At 44.2% G+C, this 27,300-nt stretch overlaps 1 protein-coding gene across 1 annotated transcript in view; it reads right to left on the reverse strand.

Moving 5' to 3' along the window:
* Window positions 1-27,300, reverse strand: part of CCDC60 (coiled-coil domain containing 60) — a 230,793-nt gene that overhangs the window by 81,751 nt on the left and 121,742 nt on the right. The window contains exon 3 of the mRNA XM_040416015.1: window positions 17,001-17,083. Coding sequence (XP_040271949.1) covers window positions 17,001-17,083 — 83 coding nt within the window. The remainder of the gene's footprint in view (window positions 1-17,000; window positions 17,084-27,300) is intronic.

Below are 27,300 nucleotides of genomic sequence, written 5' to 3' on the forward strand. Positions count from 1 at the left end.
GAGACCTGTGTGGGGCCAAAGGAACCTCCACATAGTGTCACAAAACGATATGAAGGATATGAATGTGAACCCTGCAATAGCCCTGCCGAGATGTCATACTGTTATAACCTTGCTGCATTGGAGAACTCCGTTATGGGGCAAAGGCTAATCTTTTTGTAGAATGGCTAGGAACATGAAGCCAGTCGCGACTACTCAGTAACAAGCCATACACAAGTCTGACAAATATTAGTATGCATCACAAAAGATACCATCAAAATTATCTGTCAATCATATAATACAAGAACATTACTTCTCTACACTTCGGTAAATGCAAACCAGCCAGCCATTAACTAGAATAATTATACTAATAACACTATTAATTTTAGACAAAAGTTTACTGGCATATTCATTTTCAGAAGGTGAATGCTCTGAATACACAATGTGCCACCAATAGCCAATACAGCCGCTCATAACCTGGCTAGCCACACATTACAGATATCACACTTGACTTGTTGTTGGTCAATCTGTGAATGTTTGTTGGCTTGGATGGCAATGTGTTAAAGGTTAAACTGAAAAATGGACGATCAATCTCTGCACTGATCTGTGGCCTAGCCATGGCTTACATTGATGGGATGGGATGCAGATCTGCTGTTTGGTATGAATAAGTTTTCAATGCCAGGACTTGATGATGAAAAAAAAAATTTCAACATGGCATATTTATTCGCCTTCGGCTGGCATCTGTCAAGGCTCACTTGTGTCAATTGTGGCCTTTTTGGCTGTCCAAAATCTGTACTCTATGGTCAGCTTAAGGCTCACGCTGCTGTCATGGGTACTGTTTAAAATGGAACCCATGATCCTCTGCCAGATCGGTCGTACAACTGATCCAAATGGTCTGTCGGATTCCATCAGTTTGATAACAGGAATAGTCTAGAAAAAGATAGGACTGTACTGCATGTTTACAAGGTAGTATGGATTATCCCACTAAGATTCAGTCTTAGGCTACTTTCACACTTGCGTTCGGTGCGGATTCGTCTGGTATCTGCACAGACGGATCCGCACCTATAATGCAAACGCTTGCATCCGTTAAGAACGGATCCGTCTGCATAAACAGCTTTTTCAGTATATTCTAACACAGAGGCCTTCCCATGGTGATGGGGACGCTTCAAGTTAGAATATACTAAGAACTGTGTACATAACTGCCCCCTGCTGCCTGGCAGCACCTGATCTCTTACAGGGGGCTGTGATCCGCACAATTAACCCCTCAGGTGCCGCACCTGAGGGGTTAATTGTGCGTATTATAGCCCCCTGTAAGAGATCAGGTGCTGCCAGGCAGCAGGGGGCCAGATCCCCCTCCCTCCCCAGTTTTAAATTCATTGGTGGCCAGTGCGGCCCCCCCTCCCTCCCCAGTATAAAATTCATTGGTGGCCAGTGCGGCCCCTCCCTCCCTCCCCAGTATTAAATTCATTGGTGGCCAGTGCACCCCCCCTCCCTCCCAGTATTAAATTCATTGGTGGCCAGTGCGGCCCCCTCTCCCTCCCGCCCTAGTATTAAATTCATTGGTGGCCAGTGCGGCCTCCCCTCTCCCCCCACCTAATTAAAATCACCCCCCCTCCCCCACATCATTGGTGGCAGCGGAGAGTTCCGATCGGAGTCCCAGTTTAATCGCTGGGGCTCCGATCGGTTACCATGGCAGCCAAGACGCTACTGCAGTCCTGGCTGCCATGGTTACTTAGCAATTTTAGAAGCATTATACTTACCTGCGCTGTCTGTGGCCGTCCGGGCGCTCCTCCTACTGGTAAGTGAAAGGTCTGTGCTATATGCCGCACTGGCGGGGGGGAGAGGGGGGGCCGCACTGGCCACCAATGAATTTAATACTGGGGAGGGAGGGGGGGGCCGCACTGGCCACCAATGAATTTAATACTGGGGAGGGAGGGAGGGGGGCCGCACTGGCCACCAATAAATTTAATATTGGGGAGGGAGGGGGGCCGCACTGGCAACCAATGAATTTAATACTGGGGAGGGAGGGGGAGCCGCACTGGCCACCAATGAATTTAAAACTGGGGAGGGAGGGGGGTCTGGTCCCTGCTGCCTGGCAGCACCTGATCTCTTACATGGGGCTATGATATGCACAATTAACCCCTCAGGTGCTGCCAGGCAGCAGGGGGCCGTTATGTCCACAGTTCTTAGTATATTCTAACTTGAAGCGTCCCCATCACTATGGGAACGCCTCTGTGTTAGAATATACTGTCGGATCTGAGTTTTCACGATCTAACTCAAATCCGATGGTATATTCTAACATAGAGGCGTTCCCATGGTGATGGGGACGCTTCAAGTTAAAATATACCATCGGATTGGAGAAAACTCGGATCCGATGGTATATTAATAGGGACTCCTAACTTTACATTGAAAGTTAATGGGGGACAGATCCGTTTGTAATTGCACCATATTGTGTCAACGTCAAACGGATCCGTTTTGATCCGTTTGGTGCAAGCTGCGTTTTGGTGTCCGCCTCCAGAGCAGAATGGAGGCGGAACGAAGCGAAACTGATGCATTCTGAACGGATCCTTATCTATTCAGAATGCATTGGGGATGAACGGATCCGTTCGGGGCCGCTTGTGAGAGCCCTCAAACGGATCTCACAAGCGGAACCCCAAACGCAAGTGTGAAAGTAGCCTTACAGAGATCCCCTTGACGTGCGGCAGACGGGCTCAAATAATTTTGTACAAAATGAATTTGCCAAACATCTCTAATTTATTAGCATAGCATTAGCATTACAATATTTTTTTGTACTTTATTTGGTTTGCAGAGAGTTGTTACATTATATGTTGTGTTGCCCACTGAGATTCAGGGTGGTCCTATATGAGGTGAGTGTTAACACTAATCTCGAATATGGCTATGTACATGAGATGTGTGCAAGAAGTAACACATACAGTTGTGGCCAAAAGTTTTGAGAATGACACAAATATTAGTTTTCACAAAGTTTGCTGCTAAACTGCTTTTAGATCTTTGTTTCAGTTGTTTCTGTGATGTAGTGAAATATAATCACACGCACTTGATACGTTTCAAAGGCTTTTATCGACAATTACATGATATTTATGCAAAGAGTCAGTATTTGCAGTGTTGGCCCTTCTTTTTCAGGATCTCTGCAATTCGACTGGGCATGCTCTCAATCAACTTCTGGGCCAATTCCTGACTGATAGCAACCCATTCTTTCTTTCATAATCACTTCTTGGAGTTTGTCAGAATTAGTGGGTTTTTGTTTGTCCACCCGCCTCTTGAGAATTGACCACAAGTTCTCAATGGGATTAAGATCTGGGGAGTTTCCAGGCCATGGACCCAAAATGTCAACGTTTTGGTCCCCGAGCCACTTAGTTATCACTTTTGCCTTATGGCACAGTGCTCCATCGTGCTGGAAAATGCATTGTTCTTCACCAAACTGTTGGAAGAAGTTGCTGTTGGAGGGTGTTTTGGTACCATTCTTTATTCATGGCTGTGTTTTTGGGCAAAATTGTGAGTGAGCCCACTGCCTTGGATGAGAAGCAACCCCACACATGAATGGTCTCAGGATGCTTTACTGTTGGCATGACACAGGACTGATGGTAGCGCTCACCTTTTCTTCTCCGGACAAGCCTTTTTCCAGATGCCCCAAACAATCAGAAAGAGGCTTCATCGGAGAATATGATTTTGCCCCAGTCCTCAGCAGTCCATTCACCATACTTTCTGCAGAAGATCAATCTGTCCCTGATGTTTTTTTTGGAGAGAAGTGGCTTCTTTGCTGCCCTTCTTGACACCAGGCCATCTTCCAAAAGTCTTCGCCTCACTGTGCGTGCAGATGCGCTCACACCTGCCTGCTGCCATTCCTGAGCAAGCTCTGCACTGGTGGCACTTCGATCCCACAGCTGAATCCTCTTTAGGAGACGATCCTGGCGCTTGCTGGACTTTCTTGGACACCCTGAAGCCTTCTTAACAAGAATTGAACCTCTTTCCTTGAAGTTCTTGATGATCCTAAAAATTGTTGATTGAGGTGCAATCTTAGTAGCCACAATATCCTTGCCTGTGAAGCCATTTTTATGCAACGCAATGATGACTGCACGCGTTTCTTTGCAGGTCACCATCGTTAACAATGGAAGAACAATGATTTCAAGCATCACCCTCCTTTTAACATTTCAAGTCTGCCATTTTAACCCAATCAGCCTGACATAATGATCTCCAGCCTTGTGATCATCAACATTCTCACCTGAGTTAACAAGACGATTACTGAAATGATCTCAGCAGGTCCTTTAATGACAGCAATGAAATGCTGTGGAAAGTTTTTTTGGGGATTAAGTTAATTTTCATGGCAAAGAAGGACTATGCAATTCATCTGATCACTCTTCATAACATTCTGGAGTATATGCAAATTGCTATTATAAAAACTTAAGCAGCAACTTTTCCAATTTCCAATATTTATGTAATTCTCAAAACTTTTGGCCACGACTGTATATACACTGACAAGCAAAACGGTAACATTGTTTTTGAACTTTTGACTTTCAGTCTACATATCCCACCATCCACTACAGCTTCAAACGTTAGACTACCATCATTTTATAGACAATCACCATGGCTATCTCACACTTAAATTGGACTTGCCACTATTTAGCATATGATTACTTGTGCAGATTCATGTCATGTAACTGCATTGTTACTGTTTTTCTCCTAAAGTTCTAAATTCCAATTTTTATTATTTTGTTAGTATTTTGTAAATCCATTTTTGGCTTTCAACACTGCCTGAATATTTCTGGGCATGCTCTCTATCATATTCAAGCATGTCTCGACCGAAATCTGTTCCCAGGTCTCTTCTACACGTTCCCAATGTTGGTGCATATTGGGCGACTCACTTTGGTACAAATACAGCTTTTTCTTCAACTCTACTTACAAGTGTTCGATTAGGTTGAGGTCTGGGGACTGCGGAGGTCAAGCCGGCACATCTACTTCATTGTCATTGAACCATTTCTCCACCAATCTCGACTTATGTTTTGGGTCATTGTTCTGCTGGAACACTATATCGTCCTTCTCATACTCATTGTACTTGAGTGTACGAAGTAACGCATCTTGTAGGATACTCACAGTCAGGTCCATAAATATTGGGACATTGACACAATTCTATCATTTTTGGCTCTATACACCACCACAATGGATTCGAAATGAAACGAACAAGATGTGCTTTACCTGCAGACTGTCAGCTTTAATTTGAGGGGATTTACATCCAAATCAGGTGAACGGTGCAGGAATTACAATAGTTTGCATATGTGCCTTCCACTTGTTAAGGGACCAAAAGTATTGGGACAATTGGCTTCTCAGCTGTTCCATGGCCAGGTGTGTGTTATTCCCTCATTATCCCAATTACAATGAGCAGATAAAAGGTCCAGAGTTCATTTCAAGTGTGCTATTTGCATTTGGAATCTGTTGCTGTCAACTCTCAAGATGAGATAAAAAGAGCTGTCACTATCAGTGAAGCAAGCTATCATTAGGCTGAAAAAACACAACAAACCCATCAGAGAGATAGCAAAAACATTAGGCGTGGCCAAAACAACTGTTTGGAACATTCTTACAAAGAAGGAACGCATCGGTAAGGTCAGCAACACCAAAAGACCCGGAAGACAACGGAAAACAACTGTGGTGGATGACCGAAGAATTCTTTCCTTGGTGAAGAAAACACCCTTCACAACAATTGGCCAGATCAAGAACACTCTGCAGGAGGTAGGTGTATGTGTGTCAAAGTCAACAATCAAGAGAAGACTTCACCAGAGTGAATACAGAGGGTTCACCACAAGATGTAAACCATTGGTGAGCCTCAAAAACAGGAAGGCCAGATTAGAGTTTGCCAAATTACATCTTAAAAAGCCTTCACAGTTCTGTAACAACATCCTATGGACAGATGAGACCAAGATCAACTTCTACCAGAGTGATGGGAAGAGAAGGGTATGGAGAAGGAAAGGAACTGCTCATGATCCTAAGCATACCACCTCATCAGTGAAGCATGGTGGTGGTAGTGTCATGGCGTGGGCATGTATGGCTGCCAATGGAACTGGTTCTCTTGTATTTATTGATGATGTGACTGCTGACAAAAGCAGCAGGATGAACTCTGAAGTGTTTCGGGCAAAATTATCTGCTCATATTCAGCCAAATGCTTCAGAACTCATTGGACGGCGCTTCACAGTGCAGATGGACAAGGACCCAAAGCATACTGCAAAAGCAACCAAAGAGTTTTTTAAGGGAAAGAAGTGGAATGTTATGCAATGGCCAAGTCAATCACCTGACCTGAATCCGATTGAGCATGCATTTCACTTGCTGAAGACAAAACTGAAGGGAAAATGCCCAAAGAACAAGCAGGAACTTAAGACAGTTGCAGTAGATGTCTGGCAGAGCATCACCAGGGATCACCAGGTGATGTCTATGCGTTCCAGACTGCAGGCTGTAATTGACTGCAAAGGTTTTGCAACTAAGTATTAAAAAGTGAAAGTTTGATTTATGATTATTATTCTGCCCTATTACTTTTGGTTCCTTAACAAGTGGGAGGCACATATGCAAACTGTTGTAATTCCTGCACCGTTCACCTGATGTGGATGTAAAGACCCTCAAATTAAAGCTGACAGTCAGCAGGTAAAGCACATCTTGTTTGTTTCATTTCAAATCCATTGTGGTGGTACATAGAGCCAAAAATGTTAGAATTGTGTCCATGTCCCAATATTTATGGACCTGACTGTATAACTCAGCATTGAGACCATCATCGATCCTGGTCAAGTATCCAACACCGTTGGCTATGAAACAACCCCATATCATCAGGCTTCCTCCACCGAACTTGACAGTTCCTTCAATTTCCCGATCCACTAGCCCCCTTTTCACTTGTTTCTTCCAGATCCATTTGCATCCATCAGAGCCCAGTTTATTGACTTTCGTCTCATTGCTCCAAATTCCCCATTTCCAATTTTCGATGAGCTGGATGATGCGGTTTCTCTTTTCTTGGGAAATCATCTTCATGGCTACTCCTGGATTCAAACCAGAAACCTTTTGCTTGGGTATCAACCTAATAACACACTGAGCTATTAGGGAATGTGCGAACAGGTTGTAGGTTGTAAGTTGTAGTACACAAGAAGAAAAGGACTGTTCCACCACCAGGAATCTGCATTACTAATCATATGCTTAATAGTTGCAAGTCCAATTTATGTATGAAATAGCCAAGGTGATTGTCTATAAAATGATGGTAGTCTCACCTTCGAAGATGTAGTGGATGGTGAGATATAAAGCCTGAAAGTCAAAAGCTCAAAACATTGTTACCCTTTTGCACGTTGATGTACAAGACTATAGAGCCCTAAAATCTATCATGTCTACAATTATTTTTTTTAATTCATTTTTAGATATATTGCTCGTCTACGGCTATAGGCCGGTAAGTTTAACATCTATCGTGGGTAAACTGTTTGAAGGTTTTTTAAGAGATGTTATCTTGGAGCACCTCAATGAAAATAAGCAAATAACGCCATAACAGCATGGCTTCATGATGGATCGGTCATGTCAAACGAATTTAATCGATTTCTATGAGGAGGTAAGTTCTAGACTTGACAGCGGCGAATCAATGGATGTCGTATATCTGGACTTCTCCAAAGCATTTGACACTGTACCACATAAAAGGTTAGTATATAAAATGAGAATGCTTGGACTGGAAGAAAATGTCTGTATGTGGGTAAGTAACTGGTTCAGTGATATAAAACAGAGGGTGGTTATTAACCCCTTAAGGACGCAGGGCGTACCGGTACGCCCTATTTCCCGAGTCCTTAAGGACCAAGGGCGTACAGGTACGTCCTGACTTAAATTCGGAATTCCGGCGCCGCAGGGGTTAATCGGAACGGGACGCCGGCTGAAATCATTCAGCCGGCATCCCGTAACAACGCAGGGGGGGGTCATTTGACCCCCCCGTATCGGCGATCGCAGCAAACCGCAGGTCAATTCAGACCTGCGGTTTGCTGCGCTTTTTGCAGTTTCTGATGCCCGCGGTCCCTGACCGCGCGGATCAGAAACTTTAGAGTGGCTAAAATCATTATTTTTCACCCCCCCTGCACCCCTGCACGATTTTATGCCGGAGGGTGGTGCGGGGGGGGTGTCGCAGGCGGTGGGGGCGTTGCGGGAGGCGGGCGGTGCGGCAGGCGGGATCGCGATCCCCCGCCCGCCTCCCCATGAACGATCGTTGGCTTCTAGTGGGTATACCAGGGTGCCAGCACATTGCTGGCACCCTGGTATAAACGGCTGACATCTGTGAAGATGTCAGCCGTTTAACCCTTTCCATACCGCGGTCCGTACGGACCGCTGTATGGAAAAAGTTAACTGTCATTGGTCAGGGAGCTCCCTCCCTCTCCATCGGGGGGCTGCTGTGGCTTTGCAGCCCCCCGATGGAGAGGGAGAGAGCCCCCAGAGAGCCCCCCTCAGCCCCGTCCTTACCCTTCCCCGTCTGCGAAGTTCTGAGCAGACGGGAAGGGTTCCCATGGCAACAGGACGCCTGCTCAGGCGTCCTGCTGTCCATGGTGCTGAACAGATCTGTGCTAAAAGCACAGATCTGTTCAGTGTAAGTAAAATACAGTACAGAACAATATATATTGTACTGTACTGTATTATACAGACACCAGACCCACTGGATCTTCAAGAACCAAGTGGGTCTGGGTCACAAAAATGTAAAAAAAAGTGAAAAAAGTTAAGATAAAAAAAAAAAACATTTATCACTGAATAAAAATTAAAAAAATAAAATAAACTACACATATTAGGTATCGCCGCGTCCGTAACGACCTGATCTATAAAATGGTCATGTTACTTTCCCCGCACGGTGAACGCCATAAAAATAAAAAAATAAAAACTATGAGAAAATTGAAATTTTGCCCACCTTACTTCCCAAAAAAGGTAATAAAAGTGATCAAAAAAGTCGCATGTACGCCAAAATAGTACCAATCAAACCGTCATCTCATCCCGCAAAAAATGAGACCCTACTCAAGATAATCGCCCAAAAGCTGAAAAAACTATGGCTCTTAGACTATGGAGACACTAAAACATGATTTTTTTTTTTTCAAAAATGAACTCATTCTGTAAAACTTACATAAATAAAAAAAAAGTATACATATTAGGTATCGCCGCGTCCGTATCGACCGGCTCTATAAAAATATCACATGACCTAACCCCTCAGATGACCACCGTAAAAAAAATAAAAATAAAAACAGTGTAAAAAAAGCCATTTTTTGCCATCTTACGTCACAAAAAGTGTAATAGCAAGCGATCAAAAAATCATATGCACCCCAAAATAGTGCCAATCAAACCGTCATCTCATCCCGCAAAAAATGAGACCCTACTCAAGATAATCGCCCAAAAACTGAAAAAACTATGGCTCTTAGAATATGGAGACACTAAAACATTTTTTTGGTTTTAAAAATGAAGTTATTGTATAAAACTTACATAAATAAAAAAAAATGTATACATATTAGGTATCGCCGCGTCCGCGACAACCTGCTCTATAAAATGACCACATGATCTAACCTGTCAGATGAATGTTGTAAATAACAAAAAAAAAAAACGTGCCAAAAAAGCTATTTCTTGTTACCTTGCTGCACAAAAAGTGTAATATAGAGCAACCAAAAATCATATGTACCCTAAACTAGTACCAACAAAACTGCCACCCTATCCCGTAGTTTCTAAAATGGGGTCACTTTTTTGGAGTTTCTACTCTAGGGGTGCATCAGGGGGGCTTCAAATGGGACATGGTGTCAAAAAAAACAGTCCAGCAAAACCTGCCTTCCAAAAACCGTATGGCATTCCTTTCCTTCTGCGCCCTGCCGTGTGCCCGTACAGCGGTTTACGACCACATATGGGGTGTTTCTGTAAACTACAGAATTAGGGCCATAAATAATGAGTTTTGTTTGGCTGTTAACCCTTGCTTTGTAACTGGAAAAAAAATATTAAAATGGAAAATCTGCCAAAAATGTGAAATTTTGAAATTGTGTCTCTATTTTCCATTAAATCTTGTGCAACACCTAAAGGGTTAACAAAGTTTGTAAAATCAGTTTTGAATAGCTTGAGGGGTGTAGTTTCTTAGATGGGGTCACTTTTATGGAGTTTCTACTCTAGGGGTGCATCAGGGGGGCTTCAAATGGGACATGGTGTCAAAAAACCAGTCCAGCAAAATCTGGCTTCCAAAAACCAAACCGCGCACCTTTCACTCTACGCCCTACTGTGTGCCCGTACAGTAGTTTACGGCCACATATGGGGTGCTTCTGTAAACGGCAGAGTCAGGGCAATAAAGATACAATCTTGTTTGGCTGTTAACCCTTGCTTTGTTAGTGGAAAAAATGGGTTAAAATTGAAAATTAGGCAAAAAAATGAAATTCTCAAATTTCATCCCCATTTGCCAATAACTCTTGTGCAACACCTAAAGGGTTAACGACGTATGTAAAATCAGTTTTGAATACCTTGAGGGGTGTAGTTTCTTAGATGGGGTCACTTTTAGGGAGTTTCTCCTCTTGGGGTGCATCAGGGGGCTTCAAATGGGACATGGTGTCAAAAAACCAGTCCATAAAAATCAGCCTTCCAAAAACCATATGGTGCACCTTTCACTCTACGCCCCGCTGTGTGGCCGTACAGTAGTTTACGGCCACATATTGGGTGTTTCTGTAAACGGCAGAGTCAGGGCAATAAAGATACAATCTTGTTTGGCTGTTAACCCTTGCTTTGTTAGTGGAAAAAATGGGTTAAAATGAAAAATTTGACAAAAATATGAAATTCTCAAATTTCCTCCCCATTTGCCAATAACTCTTGTGCAACACCTAAAGGGTTAACAATGTATGCAAAATCAGTTTTGAATACCTTGAGGGGTGTAGTTTCTTAGATGGGGTCATTTTTGGGTGGTTTCTATTATGTAAGCCTCGCAAAGTGACTTCAGACCTGAACTGGTCGCTAAAAATTGAGTTTTTGTAAATTTCTGAAAAATTTCAAGATTTGCTTCTAAACTTCTAAGCCTTATAACATCCCCAAAAAATAAAATATCATTCCCAAAACAATTCAAACATGAAGTAGACATATGGGGAATGTAAAGTCATCACAATTTTTTGGGGTATTACTATGTATTACAGAAGTAGAGAAACTGAAACTTTGAAATTTGCTAATTTTTTTCAAATTTTTGGTAAATTAGGTATTTTTTTGTGCAAAAAAAATAATTTTTTTGACTTCATTTTACCAGTGTCATGAAGTACAATATGTGACGAAAAAACTATCTCAGAATGGCCTGGATAAGTCAAAGCGTTTTAAAGTTATGAGCACTTAAAGTGACACTGGTCAGATTTGCAAAAAATGGCCTGGTCCTTAAGGTGAAAATGAGCCCGGTCCTTAAGGGGTTAATGGTACACACTCAGATTGGGTCACTGTCACTAGTGGGGTACCTCAGGGGTCAGTATTATGCCCTATTCTTTGCAATATATTTAACAATAATCTTGTAGAAGGCTTGCACAGTAAAATATCAATTTTTGCAGATAAAACTAAACTGTGTAAAGTAATTAACACGGAAGAGGACAATATACTGCTACAGATGGATCTGGATAGATTAGAGGCTTGTGGCAGATGAGGTTTAACACTGACAAATGTAAGGTTATGCACATGGGACAGAAAAATACATGTTACTAGTACATACTAAATGGTAAAACACTGGGTAACATTGACATGGAAAAGGACCTAGGAATTTTAGTGAACAGCAAACTAAGCTGTAGAAACCAGTGTCAGGCAGCTGCTGCCAAGGCCTATAAGATAATGGGTTGCATCAAAAGGGGCATAGATGCCCGTGATGAGAACATAGTCCTACCACTTTACAAATCACTAGTCAGACCACACATGGAGTACTGTGTACAGTTCTGGGCTCCTGTGAACAAGGCAGACATAACAGAGCTGGAGAGGGTCCAGAGGAGGGCAACTAAAGTAATAACTGGAATGGGGGGACTACAGTACCCTGAAAGAGTATCAACATTAGGGTTATTCACTTTAGAAAAAAGACGACTGAGGGGAAATCTAATAACTATGTATAAATATATCAGGGGACAGTAAAGAGATCTCTAACATCATCTATTTATCCCCAGGACTGTGACTGTGACGAGGGGACATCTTCTGCGCCTCGAGGAAAGAAGGTTTGTACACAAACATAGAAAAGGATTCTTTACGGAACTCTCTGCCTGAGGAGGTGGTGATGGTGAGTACAATAAAGGAATTCAAGAGGGGCATGGATGTATTTCTGGAGTGTAATAATATTACTGGCTATAGCTTCTAGAGAGGGGTCGTTGATCCAGGGAGTTATTCTAATTGCCTGATTGAAGTCGGGAAGGAATTTTTTTCCCTTAAGTGGGGAAAATTGTGGGGAAAATTGTCTTCTACCTCACAGGGTTTTTTTTTTTTTTTTTTGCCTTCCTCTGGATCAACTTGCAGGATAACAGGCCGAACTGGATGGAAAGATGTCTTTTTTTGGTCTTATAAACTATGTTACTATGTAGATGAGAGAGAGCACTCAGATGACAGCTCCTAAATCCTTGTTTTAGCAATCAGAGGGGCTTTCAGCACTAAGACCCCCACTTATCGAAACCTTGAAACGTCACTATGACATATAATAAGTTTTTCTTGAAAGTGCAATTACTTGTTAAATAATTAGAACAGAAGGGGGATTGTATCCTGATTCTTGGAATGACAACTCCAGCAGGGAGGAGAAATAGTTTTCAGCTGCTTTGATCATTCAACAAATAAGCTTGAAGCAGGTAGGCATTTGCTAAAAGCACAGATTCAGATTTATAAAGGGTAAGAGGCCAAAACCCCGTCAGATAAAATGTATTAAAGTCTCGTTTGAATGTGTGTGGATTTCAATTAATTTCAAATTCATGTTAAATAATTAGGTTTGACTAGAACCACAAACTATGTCCCAGTTTCCTCTAATTATTACACAGTGCTGGGAGAATACAGGACCTGTCATCCATGGTGGCAGGCCAAGATTGATCAATTAGTAACTAATTAAGGGGAATATGTGACATTTCCATCTGCGGGCAGAGAAGAAGGCGTGCCAAATATTATATTAACCTAAATCAGACACTAAATAAGTCTGTAAAATGGTACCAGTGGGATTCCTTTGGTACCTTTTATGCAGTATATTTAAGTGAGCATTTGATTCTCACTAGAAAGATGAAAGTTTCTGGTTGGTAATTGGATCTGTAATGGAAAACAGCATGACGTCTTTACCTTCACTTTCTCATACTAATAAAGCAAATAAGCACGCACCAGAACAGAAAGAATCTTTTCCTCAGAGCTTATAGTTTCCATTACTATAAGGCTCTGTTCACATCCTGTTTTTCCACTGTCAGGTATACACTTTTGTATAAAGGCACAACATGTAACATTCCTATAGGTCCTGTTAAGATCTGTATGTGTGGGAAGGGTTGTCAATTACAGATTTGCACTCCCCAACAGGTTAAAAATCCAACTCATATTTATTTTCTTCAAAAACACATAATAATATTTGCAGTCATTTGGATCAACTCCACAGAAAGCTAAATAAATACATAAACTAAATACCTGCCCGTCTGGGTGCTAACTAGACACAGCGGTTTCCTCACCTATGCCCTTAGCAACACAGAGTGGGCAGGGAATGGCAAGTCCCACTGCCAAAATCTACTTGCCATACCATAAAAAATCCAGGCCATTAATGAACAAGACCAAAGTGCCTCAGCAAACTACACTTTCTACTAGCTTTCTAGATTCTTTTACCTATCCCATCTAAGAGGGAAGCATACTTACCTGCTCTCTGCTATTGAGTTTCGGCTCCTTTGCTTCCCCGCCACCGCGTTGTGGCCTTCGTTGGTAAGCTTCCGTTTGTTGCGTGTCATGTGGGTCACGTGACACATGGGGGACCCTCGTCACTGCTGCGACACACGTCAAATTGGAGGTTTAGCAGTAGGGACCGGAGCGCAGCAGCAGAGAAATGAAGGAGCTAGAAGCCAGCGGGATGTAAGTATGCTTCTCTGCACAGGTCTGTCCAAAAGGTCCCCTGAAGGCTAACAACCCCTTTAAGGTCCAAAAAGGCCCAGTCCTTAAATCGTCACTAACTTTTCACACAACTTTGTACAAACGACCACCAGAAACTTTGTAATATGTTTTATCAGTGAGAAACATTTAAAAGTGTTATCAGCTGTTTACCAGGTGCCCCCAATGAAGATAAAAATTACATAATCAGACTCAGCGTCATTTACACTACACACTCCTCACTCTAGTTTGGAGGGTGTTTTGGAGCTGACAGATTCCCTTTAAGGGGTTAATGCATGCTTTTGGTTTAAGCTGCTGTGGAAGAAGCATTTACATTTTACAGAATGTTTCAATATTTATCCTAGTTGGGAGGGAGGTGTAAAATGCCAAAACTGCTTTTAAATGTTTCCCTTAAGCAAATCAACCTCTATAATTATTTTTCTATCAACCAAAATCACTATGCAAAGGATGAAACACCCTCAGCTAAAAGAGCCAATCAACTTAAAAAACAAGCAGACTCTGTTAAAAGCCAGAATCCGTTGACATTTTCAGTAAATGACCTTCTGAGCTTTTCTGAAATTAGGAGTACAAAAGACCTAAAAGTAATAAAGTAATAGCATCTACTGAAGAAAAAAAAAAAGGCAACAGTACTGTGAGTGTGTAATATATATAAATATATATATTTATATAGAGCAGCACGAAATGCCAGCAGAATGCTTGGATGTATAGGGAGAGGTATAAGCAGTAGAAAGAGTGAAGTGCTTATGCCGCTGTACAGAACACTGGTGAGACCTCATTTGGAGTATTGTGCGCAGTACTGGAGACCATATCTCCAGAAGGATATAGATACTCTAGATTGAGTTCAGAGAAGAGCTACTAAACTAGTACATGGATTGCAGGATAAAACTTACCAGGAAAGGTCAAAGGACCTTAATATGTATAGCTTGGAAGAAAGAAGAGACAGAGGGGATATGATAGAAACTTTTAAATACATAAAGGGAATCAACTCGGTAAAGGAGGAGAGAATATTTAAAAGAAGAAAAACTACCACAAGAGGACATAGTTTTAAATTAGAGGGGCAAAGGTTTAAAAGTAATATAAGGAAGTATTACTTTACTGAGACAGTAGTGGATGCATGAAATAGCCTTCCTGCAGAAGTGGTAGCTGCAAATACAGTGAAGGGGTTTAAGCATGCATGGGATAGGCATAAGGCTATCCTTCATATAAGATAGGGCCAGGGACTATTAATAGTATTCAGTATATTGGGCAGACTAGATGGGCCAAATGGTTCTTATCTGCCGACACATTCTATGTTTCTATGTTTCTATATTATTGAGAGAGACACAGAGAGAGAGCAGAGCTCTGGAGAGTCCCACTTTGTTAGAAATGTAACCCAATGAAAAACGAATCAAAATGTGTCCCGCTGATCTGCAGTAAATGGGGGCCTTATTCTATTAAAGGGGTTGTCCGGCCTTTAGCAAATGGAGGCCTCAATCTATTAAAGGGGTTGTCCGGCCTTCAGCAAATGGAGTCCTCAATCTATTAAAGGGGTTGTTCGGCCGACAACCCCTTGGCTCCTGACCTGTGTGCTTACAGCTTGCTACAGTTTGGTGTCAATTTGCGAATTTGAAGAATAGAGAATTTTTTAAGTGTGAGGAAGGTGTGTCAAAGGTGGGTCTGTGCAACACCTCCCACTCCTTGAATGACAGCTCGAGGTTTCTGAATAGTCAGCTTGTCTGGCCCTGTCAATCAAGGAGAGGAAGGAGATGGCAGGAGGAGCAAGGGTGCACAGAGTGGCCTAGACCCGTTCAGTGCACTTAACTTCACATTTGCATATGGATTAAAAGTAATTTTTCTTCAGAATGAAGTGAAAGGTATCATTAAGTTCAGCTGAGCTAAGCCTACAAGGCATTGTATCTGGTTTAAAAGGCATCTGTCAGCAGATTTGCACCTATGAAACTGGGCTGACCTGTTGTATGTGCACTTGGCAGCTGAAGGCATCTGTGTTGGTCCCAAGTGCATATAGGACCACGGGAGTGCGCATATTTCAGCACTTTTTTCTATACGGTGCAAGCACGACCACCGCTCCTGGATTGCGGGGTGGTCGTAACCAGAGTACGAGCAGAGTATGGCTACTTTCACATCTGCGCTTTCCCTTTCCGCTATTGAGGTCCGTCATAGGATCTCAACACCGGAGGAAAATGCTTCAGTTTTGTCCCCATTCATTGTCAATGGGGACAAAACTGAACTGAAGGGAACGGAGTGCACTGGAATGCATTCTGTCCTGTTTCATTGCGTTCCCATGACGCACACAAAAGCGCTGCAAGTTTTTGAGTGCATCCTGGGATGTGGAGCAAGATGGATCCGTCATGACCCACAATGGAAGTCAATGGAGACGGATCCGTTTTCTTTGACACAGATGCGAAAGTAGCCTATAATGTGATGGAAAAATTAATCTAGCCAGCAAAGGTAGCAATATGGACAATCACAATATGTTAGTAAATGCCTTGTACTAACTTTCTCTTCGTGATAAATGCCTTTTACAGAAGTGAGACAACCCCTTTAAGGGTTTAACTCCTTAACGCAAAATCACATAAATCTGCTCCAATGTATACACGACAATGGTATTTGTAACATCACGACCACTATCAAACCTTATCATGTGAAATTCCTGTAGGAGTGCCATGTGTATTATTGGTGGCACTGTACCTTTTTTGGTTTTCAGTGTTTGAAATCTTGTTTTTGTACATTTAATTTAATAAAGACTGTGTATCTTTTGAGATATTGCTAGTTGCTACTCAGGAGTATTGCATGATCATGGGTACACCCCTTTCTGTGTTTGATATTGCTGCCCTGTACTAGATGTAAATGACTCACAAAGCATGTAACTAATAATATATGATAAAGGAATATCAATGTAGCTCTAGACAATGCTCTACTGGGAGACATCGCTACAGATACTTTACCTGGTGTGGCTGAGCTCTTTATTAAAGCTGCTTGTGTCTTTTCTTCTATGCCTCAGATACACAGAAGACCCGGAAGATGCAATCTTAAAGAAAAAAAAAGGAAACTAGAGCTTAGAACACAACAAAGTGAGAATACTAAGAATATATGAAACCTCAAAGTAACTCTAAAATGATTAGATATTTTGAGACTTTTGCACATGATAACTGCATATTACAATCTCCAGGAACCGCCGCTCACTGTGTCTCTGAGGACTTCTCTGGATCTAGAGTGGTGACTATGGATTGTAGTGCCATTGTTATCATTTTTGCTTTCTCCTTTCATTTTCTCTCCTACATGGCTTCATGTGGCCAAGGCTTTTGACTCCATAGGATGGTCTTATTTTATGTATGTCCTAACTTGTTTTGGGTTTGGTGACCGGTTTAGTAAATGCATATCAGTTATACATAAATCTCCTTGTGCACGGGTGATGTTGAATGGTCTATTATCCTCCTAATTCTGCTTACACAGAGGTACTAGACAGAGTTGTTCCCTCTTGCCATTACGATTTGCAATAGTAATCGAACCGTTAGTTTTGTGGATTAGGCAAGATCCAGCATATCTTGAAATTCGGAATCTCTCTCAAGAGAACCTCATATGGACTGCATGCTGACGACATGGCCTTATTCATGTCCAGCCTGATTGCTACCCTTCCCGGAGCTATATCCCTTATCAATTGGTTTGGTGATTTTTCTGTTCTCCTTACTAGTGTTGGGCGAGCATGCTCGTCCGAACACTTTTTTACTCAAGCATTACGATGCTCGGCACATCACGGTGTTCGGCGAACACCGCGTGTGCTCGAACGCGATGCTCGAGTCTCCTACCCGCACGTTTTTTGCCTGCTACGCAGCCAATAAACGTGCGCGGAGGTACTGGCACTCACTGTAATGCCGTAGCCATGTTGGTTACTAGCATTACAGTGATTGGCTGGCCGGAACGCGTCATCGGTTGCTATATAGTTGGGATCGACTGATTATCGGTTTTACTGATATTATCGCCCGATATTGGGGATTTTCAAAGTTATCGGCATCTATTTTGCCGATATGGCGATAACGAATCGGGAACATGTATCGCGCTGCTCTCAGCGGGATCCGTGTTCCCTCAGCAGCACAGGGGGGAAGGAAGCAGTGTCTCCCTCCCCCTGTGCTGCTGACACCAATGAGAGGAGAGAGGAGAAGAGGAGGGGAGGGGCTGTGGCCACTGCGCCACCAATGATGTTAACTCACTCATTCATTCAAATGTAACAGGAGGCGGGAGCTGACTGCAGAATCATATAGCCGCACCCGACCTCTATGACAAGTAGCTGCCATCCATGGCAGTTAACCACTGCCGCACCTGAGGGGTTAACTGCCGCGGATCGCAGCTACCGCTCATAGAGGTCGGGTGCGGCTATATGATTCTGCAGCCCACCTCCTGTATATGAATTAATGGGCGAGTTATCTTCATTGGTGGCGCAGTGGCCCCCCCACCCCCAGTATTAAAAACATTGGTGGCACAGTGCGCCCCCCCACCCAAGCCCCCCAGTATTAATCATTGGTGGCAGTTGCCACAGGGTTCCCTCTCCCCTCCTCATTGGTGGCAGATTCTGATCCGAGCCCCAGCAGTGTAATCCTGGGGCTACGATCGGTTACCATGGCAGCCAGGATGCTACTGAAGCCCTGGCTGCCATAGTCAGCTCCCTGCTGCTTTGTGTGAAGTCCTATTCACCCTGATAGAGCTCTATCAGGGTGAATAGGGAAAGGGTTCTAGCCCCTAAGGGGGTTAACAGTTAGTAAAAAAAAAAAAAAAGTTAAAAAAAAACCACAAACACCAAAATATTAAGTATAAATGAAAATATCGGTATAAATTATCGGCTATCGGCCTGAAAGTTCACAGATTATCGGTATCGGCTCTAAAAAAATCTATATCGGTTGATCCCTACTATATAGCATCCGATGACACGTGGTTCGGCTCAGTCTTAGTCAGGGAGAGCTGCAGCAGAAGGGACAGATAGTGTAGGGACAGGAATTGTTTTTTATTTTGGCAGGGTTTACTAGTGAAAGATGCTAGAGATCCAAAAGTCCTTTTAAGGACTACTGTTTTATCTGGCTGCCATATATATTATTAGCGCAACCTGCGCTAAATTGCGTGCAATTATTTGGCCGCTGCTGACAGTGACACAACCTCTGCTACATCTGTTGTGTTACATTTGCGCTGTGAAATTCAGCGCAATTGGTTGGCCGCTGGTGACAGCGACATTACATGCGCTACATCTCCAGTATAACGTTTGCGCATCCTAAATATCAGTGAGATTCAGTTCAATTCTTTTGCCGCTGTTGACAGCGACATTACCTGTGCTACATCTCCTGTATAACGTTTGCACATCCTAAATATCTGTGACATTCAGTTTAATTTATTTGCGCATACACTTACAAAACCTGCGCTACTGTACGTGTGACATACTTGCAAGCATATATACCATTTAATATGCTCAAGGCGAGCAGTAAGGGACGGGGAAGTGGCCGTGCTGCTGATGGTGCACTCAGAGGCCGTGGCCCTGGGCGCGGTGAAACTGTGCCTGCTGCCAGAGCATAAGAAACACATTCATCCACGATACCTAGCTTCATGTCCCAGTTTGCAGGGCAGCGCAGGACACCAGTCTCGAAGTCACACCAGTGTGACCAGGTGGTCGGTTGGATTGCAGCAGATAATGCTTTCAGTCGGTTAAGCACCACCCTGTCTTCCACAAAGTCCAGTCTCAGTAGCCAAGAGTCTGGTCAACAGAATCCTCACACTGATCCTCCTTCCTCCCACCATGGACAGCTTGGCAAACAAGTGATCCCACACTCAGCTATTGCGAGGAGCTCTTTTCATCACCATTCCTTGATTTGGCCCTTTCGCCAAGCCCGCTTGAAGAGGGACATGAGGAGATTTTGTGCACTGATTCCCAAACTCTTGAGCATCCACAGTCAGAAAAAGATGACGATGGGGAACGGCAATTAGTGTTTCACGAGGTGGATGATGATGATGAGACACAGTTGCCAAAAAGTCAACTGCAATTAGTGTCTCAAGAGGTTCATGATGAGGATGAGACACAGTTGTCAATAAGTGAGGTTCTTGTTAGGTCAACAAGTCAGGAGGATGATCAGAGTGAGGAAGTGGAAGAGGAGGTGGTGGACGATGAAATCACTGACCCAACCTGGGAAGGTGGCAAGCCGAGTGAGGACAGCAGTACAGAGGGGGAGGGATCCGCAGCACCGCAACAGGCTGGAAGAGGCAGTGGGGTGGCAAAAGGGAGAAGGCGGGCCACACCAAACAGGCCCACAATTGTTTCCCGGAGCACCCCCTTGCTGAAATCTCCCTTGCCAAGGGGTAGGTGTTCCGGAGTCTGGCGCTTTTTTGATGAAAGTGCGGACTATAAAAGAATTGTCATTTGTAACCTGTGCCGTACCAAAATGAGCAGAAGCGTGAACACTAGCAACCTCACCACCACCAGCAAGATCCGCCACATGGTATCAAAGCACCCTAATAGGTGGGCTGAACGCCTGGGTCCACAATCAGTGTCTGCGGGACACACCACTGCCTCCTCTTCCCCTGTATTACGTGCTGGCCAATCCCCTGTCCAAGACGCAGATTTCCCTGACAGCACACTGGGTGATGGCACAGGTGCTATCGAAGCCAAGGATTGCGGGCCCTACTTCCATCAGGATTTCTACCACCACCTACACTAGTGGCTGCAACCACCCTTCTCCTCCTCCACCTGCTCCTCCACTTCCACCTCTGAATTCTCATCTTGCAGCACCAGTCAGCCATCAGTCAGTAGCTGGAAGCAGTGTAGCACTGCAGTGGGGAAACGGCAACAGGCAGTGCTGAAACTAATTTAATTTGGTGACAAACAGCACACCGCCGCAGAGCTGTGGCAGGGTATAAGGGGCCAGACTGAGCTGTGGCTCTCGCCACTCAAGCTACAAACAGGCATGGTTGTGTCTGATAATGCCCGTAACATGGTGGCGGCTTTGGAGCTCGGCAAGCTCACACACACAGCCTAGCCCACGTGTTCAACTTATTGGTTCAGAGGTTTCTCAAAACCTACCAAAATTTGCCTGAGCTACTGGTGAAGGTGCGCCACGTATGTGCCCATTTCCGAAAGTCATCTACAGCTACCGCCGGTCTGGCAACGCTGCAGCAGCGCTTGCAATTGCCAGCTCACCGACTGTTGTGCGACGTGAGCAGGCGCTGGAACTCCACATTCAACATGTTGGCCAGGCTTTGTGTAGCAGCAGAGGGCAGTAGTGGAATACCAGCTTCAACATAGTCGTCGCCTTTCCACTCAGCTTCCGTAATTCACAAGTGACGAGTGGGCATGGATGTCTGACCTCTGTGAGGTTTTACGCAACTTTGAGGAATCAACACAGATGGTGAGCGGCAAAGCCGCTATTATCAGCGTAACCATCCCACTTCTGTGCCTACTGAAATGCTCGCTGCTCATAATGAAGGTGGACGCTTCGCATGTGGAAGAGGTGGAAATGGGGGAAGACAGTACACAGGGTGATAGCAAGACCTCCCTCCGTTCGTCTTCTCAGCACGAATTGGATGATAATGATGATGAGGAGGAGCAGGAGACGGTTGTCTCTGCTACAAAGGGTAGTACCCATAGCAGGTTTAATCCAACAGTTCAGCGTGGATGGGCCGAATCAGAGGAAGAGGATGAGGAGATTGAAAGTCATCCTCCTGATGAGGACAGCGAAGACATGTCTGTTGGGACTCTGGCACACATGGCTGACTTTATGTTATGACGCCTTTCCCGTGACCCTCATGGTATATGCATTTTGGCCAACACCGATTACTGGTTGTTCACCCTTCTCGACCCCTGCTACAAAGAGAACTTCTCATCTCTCATTCCTGTGGTGGAGAGGGCTAGCAAAATGGTGAAATACCAGAAAGTCCTTGTGGAAAAATTGCTCCAGAAATTTCCAGCTGACAAATCTGGCGGCAAAGTCCGTAGTTCCATGGCCAACCGAGGGGAGATGAGGGGAACACACAGCAGTTCTAACAGAGGCTGGGCAACACTCTCCAAGGCCTGAGACAGTTTCATGACACCCGCCAGCACCATCACCCTGATGCGCAGCCTAGTGTCACAAGAAGGGAAAAGTTTTTGAAGATGATGAAGGAGTATGTAGCAGACCGTGTCAGCGTCCTCAATGATCCCTCAGTGCCTTACAACTACGTGGCATAAACTGGCACTCTACGCCTTGGAGGTGCTGGCCTGCCCTGCCGCCAGCGTTTTGTCAGGGTGGGTATTTAGTGCTGCTGGGGCATAATAACTGATAAGCGCATCCGCCTGTCATCTGAGGTTGACTCTTATCAAAATGAAAGGCCTGGATTGCCCCTGACTTCTCTACTCCACCAAGAGGAAAGCGGCTGAACATAAAGGTACTCTAAATGTGGCTTTTATGGTGTATTGAATACACTGTATTCTCATGCACCCCTTCCACCACAAAAAAGGGTTTATGGTTCACTCTTCCTTTTCTCGTCCTACTCCATCATATCAACATGCTTATTAGGCTGCCCTCGCTCCTAATGTTTTAGAGGGTCAGCTCAGCAGCAGACCCTCACCCCTAATGTTTGACAGGGTCACCAGCAGGCCCTTGCCCATAATGTTTTAGATGGTCAGATCAGCAGCAGGCCCTCGCCCAAATGTTTTAGAGGGTCAGCTCATCAGCAGACCCTCACCCCTAATTTTTTAGATGGCCAGATCAGCAGCAGGCCCTCGCCCCTTAATATTTTAGATGGTCAGCTTAGCAGCAGACCCTCACCCCTAATGATCTAGATGGTCAGATCAGCAGCAGACCCTCACCCCTAATGTTTTAGATGGTCAGATCAGCAGCAGACCCTCACCCCTAATTTTTTAGATGGTCAGCTCAGCAGCAGACCCTCACCCCTAATGTGTTAGAAGGTCAGATCAGCAGCAGAACCTCACCCCTAATGTTTTAGATGGTCAGCTCAGCAGCAGACCCTCACCCCTAATGTTTTAGAAGGTCAGATCAGCAGCAGACCCTCACCCCTAATTTTTTAGATGGTCAGCTCAGCAGCAGACCCTCACCCCTAATTGTTTAGATGGTCAGATCAGCAGCAGGCCCTCGCCCCTAATGTTTTAGATGGTCAGCTCAGCAGCAGACCCTTACCCCTAATGTTTTAGAAGGCCAGATCAGCAGCAGAGCCTCACCCTTAATGTTTTAGATGGTCAATTCAGCAGCAGACCCTCACCCCTAATGTGTTAGAAGGTCAGATCAGCAGCAGAACCTCACCAATGTTTTAGATGGTCAGATCAGCATCAGACCCTCGCCCCTAATGTTTTAGATGGTCAATTCAGCAGCAGACCCTCACCCCTAATGTGTTAGGTCAGATCAGCATCAGACCCTCACCCCTAATGTTTTAGATAGTCAGATCAGCAGCAGACCCTCACCCCTAATTTTTTAGATGGTCACCAGCAGGCCATCAATCATAATTTTTCAAGGCTGTGTATGATGCCCTCCTTTATCTGTAACAAAGGGTGTATTGGAGTGCCGGTTTCTTGTAATTTTTGGCAGCCCTTTCACTTAGTGCATAGGCTTTATGAGTGTAGGAGTCCCACTACCTGAACAATTGTACCACAATGTGAATGAGGCCCTCCTTTATGTGATATACAGGTTGTATCACAGTGCCTCTTTCTTGTAATTTTTGGCAGCACTTGCACTTTATATACAAGTAAATATACAGGAAAGAATGTTTCCTAATAATTTTTCCTCTAAAATCGATTTTATCTTCAGTTTGGTGTAAAAGTGGTGTACTACTTGGACAACATTGTTCCCAGCAGCGACCTGGGAGTCCAAGATGCATCCAGACATCCTCCCCATGCTGTTCCCGAACCATTTCAGGGGTGTTTCCATCAATTTCTGACCTTTTCCTGTGAACCAGACACCCTCGTCTCTTTGGAGTAGGGGGTGCCTGGTTTAATGCTCAGGTTATCCCATTGACTTTCATTGTGCTCGGGTGCTCTGTAGAGCACCCGAGCATCCTGAGGTGTTCTACTCGAGCACCCAAGCACTTTGGTGCTCGATCAACACTACTCCTTACCAATTGGCAGTAGTCATACTTAATGCCTTTACATAGGAATAACCGTGGGTGGGAAATGGAGTTTTGTGGTTTACAAGTAACCTCAATATACATATCAGGGTGTTAATATAACTAGTGATGAGCAGCATAGGCAATATTCGTTTTCGCTATATTTCACGAATTTTTGGCATAATATTCTCCATAAATTCGCAAATTCTAGAATTCATGATCTCCAGTCATTATTTTCTTGATTGTAAAAATCAGCAATGTTATATGTGCGTATTGCACGTGCAATACAGGCGTGGGTCACTTTTGCTACATTTTTCAAGCTGCTAGAAGTTTCCTGAGACTGGAGAAAATGGTTGGCAGCAACTTTCGTGACTGTGAGGAAGAACTCCTGATCACTGTAAGTAATTTTACATTACAGCACAGTTTGTGATTACATTTCGCATGCATGGCAGAACAATAGCTTTATATGCAGATAGAGTGCTCCAATGTATTCGCAATTGCGCAAATCGGTACTGATGTGCATATTTTTTTGTGCAATACATGACTATCACAACACAGTAATTCCTATCACACTACCTAACACCCTGCACTGGAACATATCAGCTACACTATATCACTATCTAACCTACACTGACTATCTCCCACTAACTATCTGTATTATATATATGAGCTAACTAACTAATGTAATTGAATCAGGATCCAGATGACACAGCAAAGTACAGAGCACAGCAATAACACTGCTGTCTCTCAGAACTGCAAAAAAACAGCAAGAAATGGTTGCTCGGGAGTTTCTTATACAAACCGGATTCCAGAAAAGTTGGGACACTAAACAAATTGTGAATAAAAACTGAATGCAATCATGTGGAGATGGCAAATGTCAATATTTTATTTGTAATAGAACGTAGATGACAGATCAAACGTTTAATCCGAGTAAATGTATAATTTTAAAGGAAAAATACGTTGATTCCAATTTTCACGGTGTCAACAAATCCCCAAAAAGTTGGGACAAGTAGCAATAAGAGGCTGGAAAAAGTAAATTTGAGCATAACGAAGAGCTGGAAGACCAATTAACACTAATTAGGTCAATTGGCAACATGATTGGGTATAAAAAGAGCTTCTCAGAGTGGCAGTGTCTCTCAGAAGCCAAGATGGGTAGAGGATCACCAATTCCCACAATGTTGCGCAGAAAGATAGTGGAGCAATATCCGAAAGGTGTTGCCCAGCGAAAAATTGCAAAGACTTTGCATCTATCATCATCAACTGTGCATAACATCATCCGAAGATTCAGAGAATCTGGAACAATCTCTGTGCGTAAGGGTCAAGGCCGTAAAACCATACTGGATGCCCGTGATCTCCTTGCCCTTAAACGACACTGCACCACAAACAGGAATGCTACTGTAAAGGAAATCACAGAATGGGCTCAGGAATACTTCCAGAAACCATTGTCAGTGAACACAATCCACCGTGCCATCCGCCGTTGCCAGCTGAAACTCTACAGTGCAAAGAAGAAGCCATTTCTAAGCAAGATCCACAAGCTCAGGCGTTTTCACTGGGCCAGGGATCATTTAAAATGGAGTGTGGCAAAATGGAAGACTGTTCTGTGGTCAGACGAGTCACGATTCGAAGTTCTTTTTGGAAATCTGGGACGCCATGTCATCCGGACCAAAGAGGACAAGGACAACCCAAGTTGTTATCAATGCTCAGTTCAGAAGCCTGCATCTCTGATGGTATGGGGTTGCATGAGTGTGTGTGGCATGGGCAGCTTGCATGTCTGGAAAGGCACCATCAATTCAGAAAAATATATTCAGGTTCTAGAACAACATATGCTCCCATCCAGACGTCATCTCTTTCAGGGAAGACCCTGCACTTTTCAACAAGATAATGCCAGACCACATTCTGCATCAATCACAACATCATGGCTGCGTAGGAGAAGGATCCGGGTACTGAAATGGCCAGTCTGCAGTCCAGATGTTTCACCTATAGAGAACATTTGGCGCATCATAAAGAGGAAGGTGCAACAAAGAAGGCCCAAGACGATTGAACAGTTAGAGGCCTGTATTAGACAAGAATGGGAGAGCATTCCTATTTCTAAACTTGAGAAACTGGTCTCCTCGGTCCCCAGACGTCTGTTGAGTGTTGTAAGAAGAAGGGGAGATGCCACACAGTGGTGAAAATGGCCTTGTCCCAACTTTTTGGGGATTTGTTGACACCATGAAATTCTGATTCAACATATTTTTCCCTTAAAATGGTACATTTTCTCAGTTTAAACTTTTGTTCCGTGATTTATGTTCTATTCTGAATAAAATATTAGAAGTTGGCACCTCCACATCATTGCATTCAGTTTTTATTCACGATTTGTATAGTGTCCCAACTTTTTTGGAATCCGGTTTGTATAGTAAGGGGTAGGCAGCTTTCTTATCGGTTACTAAGGATGTTGCTAAGCTCTGACAAAGACATTGCAGCCTTCTCATTGCCCACAAGCAAGAAGGGAGGTTACCGATGAAAAAAAAACTAGAATATTCGCGATTACGAATATATATGTAGTTAAGGCTGCCGTGCAGCCTGTATTTGTGGGAGGGGCAGAGGCCACGCCCCTTGGCTATATTAACCCCACGCAGGTCAGGGGACGGGACGTGCGGCCAGGTACTTCCGGGTGACATACGCATGCCTGGTTCCCTGCACGTCCCGTACCTTTGTTATTCTGGTGGGGTAAGTAATTTAGAGGACTGTCCTGGCGTGGATACCGAGGCGGCGCAGGTAAGAGGAGCCTGCCCGGGCTCTGCGCTGGCGGCGGTAGCAGCGGCTCTCCCGGCACGCTACAGGCACTCACCATGTCGGAAGCAGGAGGAGCGGGGGTCGGGGCCGCAGCGTGTCGGGATTCTGGGGGCGGGCTGGATGCCTCAGGCCCGCCGCAGCAAGTCGCGTGCACGATGGTCAGCGGTCGGCCGCATGTTACGGTGCTGGGCACGCACGGCGGCTCCGCCCCCTCAGGTCCGCATCACGTGACGGTACGGATGTACTTCAGCATGGGTACTTGGGCACAGCAGTTTGCTGGTGGCATTCCCTACGCCGGGCGGCTCGTGGCAGGTACCGCCATTGCTGACAAGGAGACGCTAGACCCGAGGTGTTCGTAAATTGGAAGCAATCCTTATTAAAAAAAAAAAAAAAAAAAAAAATCAT

The sequence above is a fragment of the Bufo bufo genome, chromosome 2 (assembly GCF_905171765.1).
Source record: "Bufo bufo chromosome 2, aBufBuf1.1, whole genome shotgun sequence".
Taxonomy (NCBI): domain Eukaryota; kingdom Metazoa; phylum Chordata; class Amphibia; order Anura; family Bufonidae; genus Bufo; species Bufo bufo.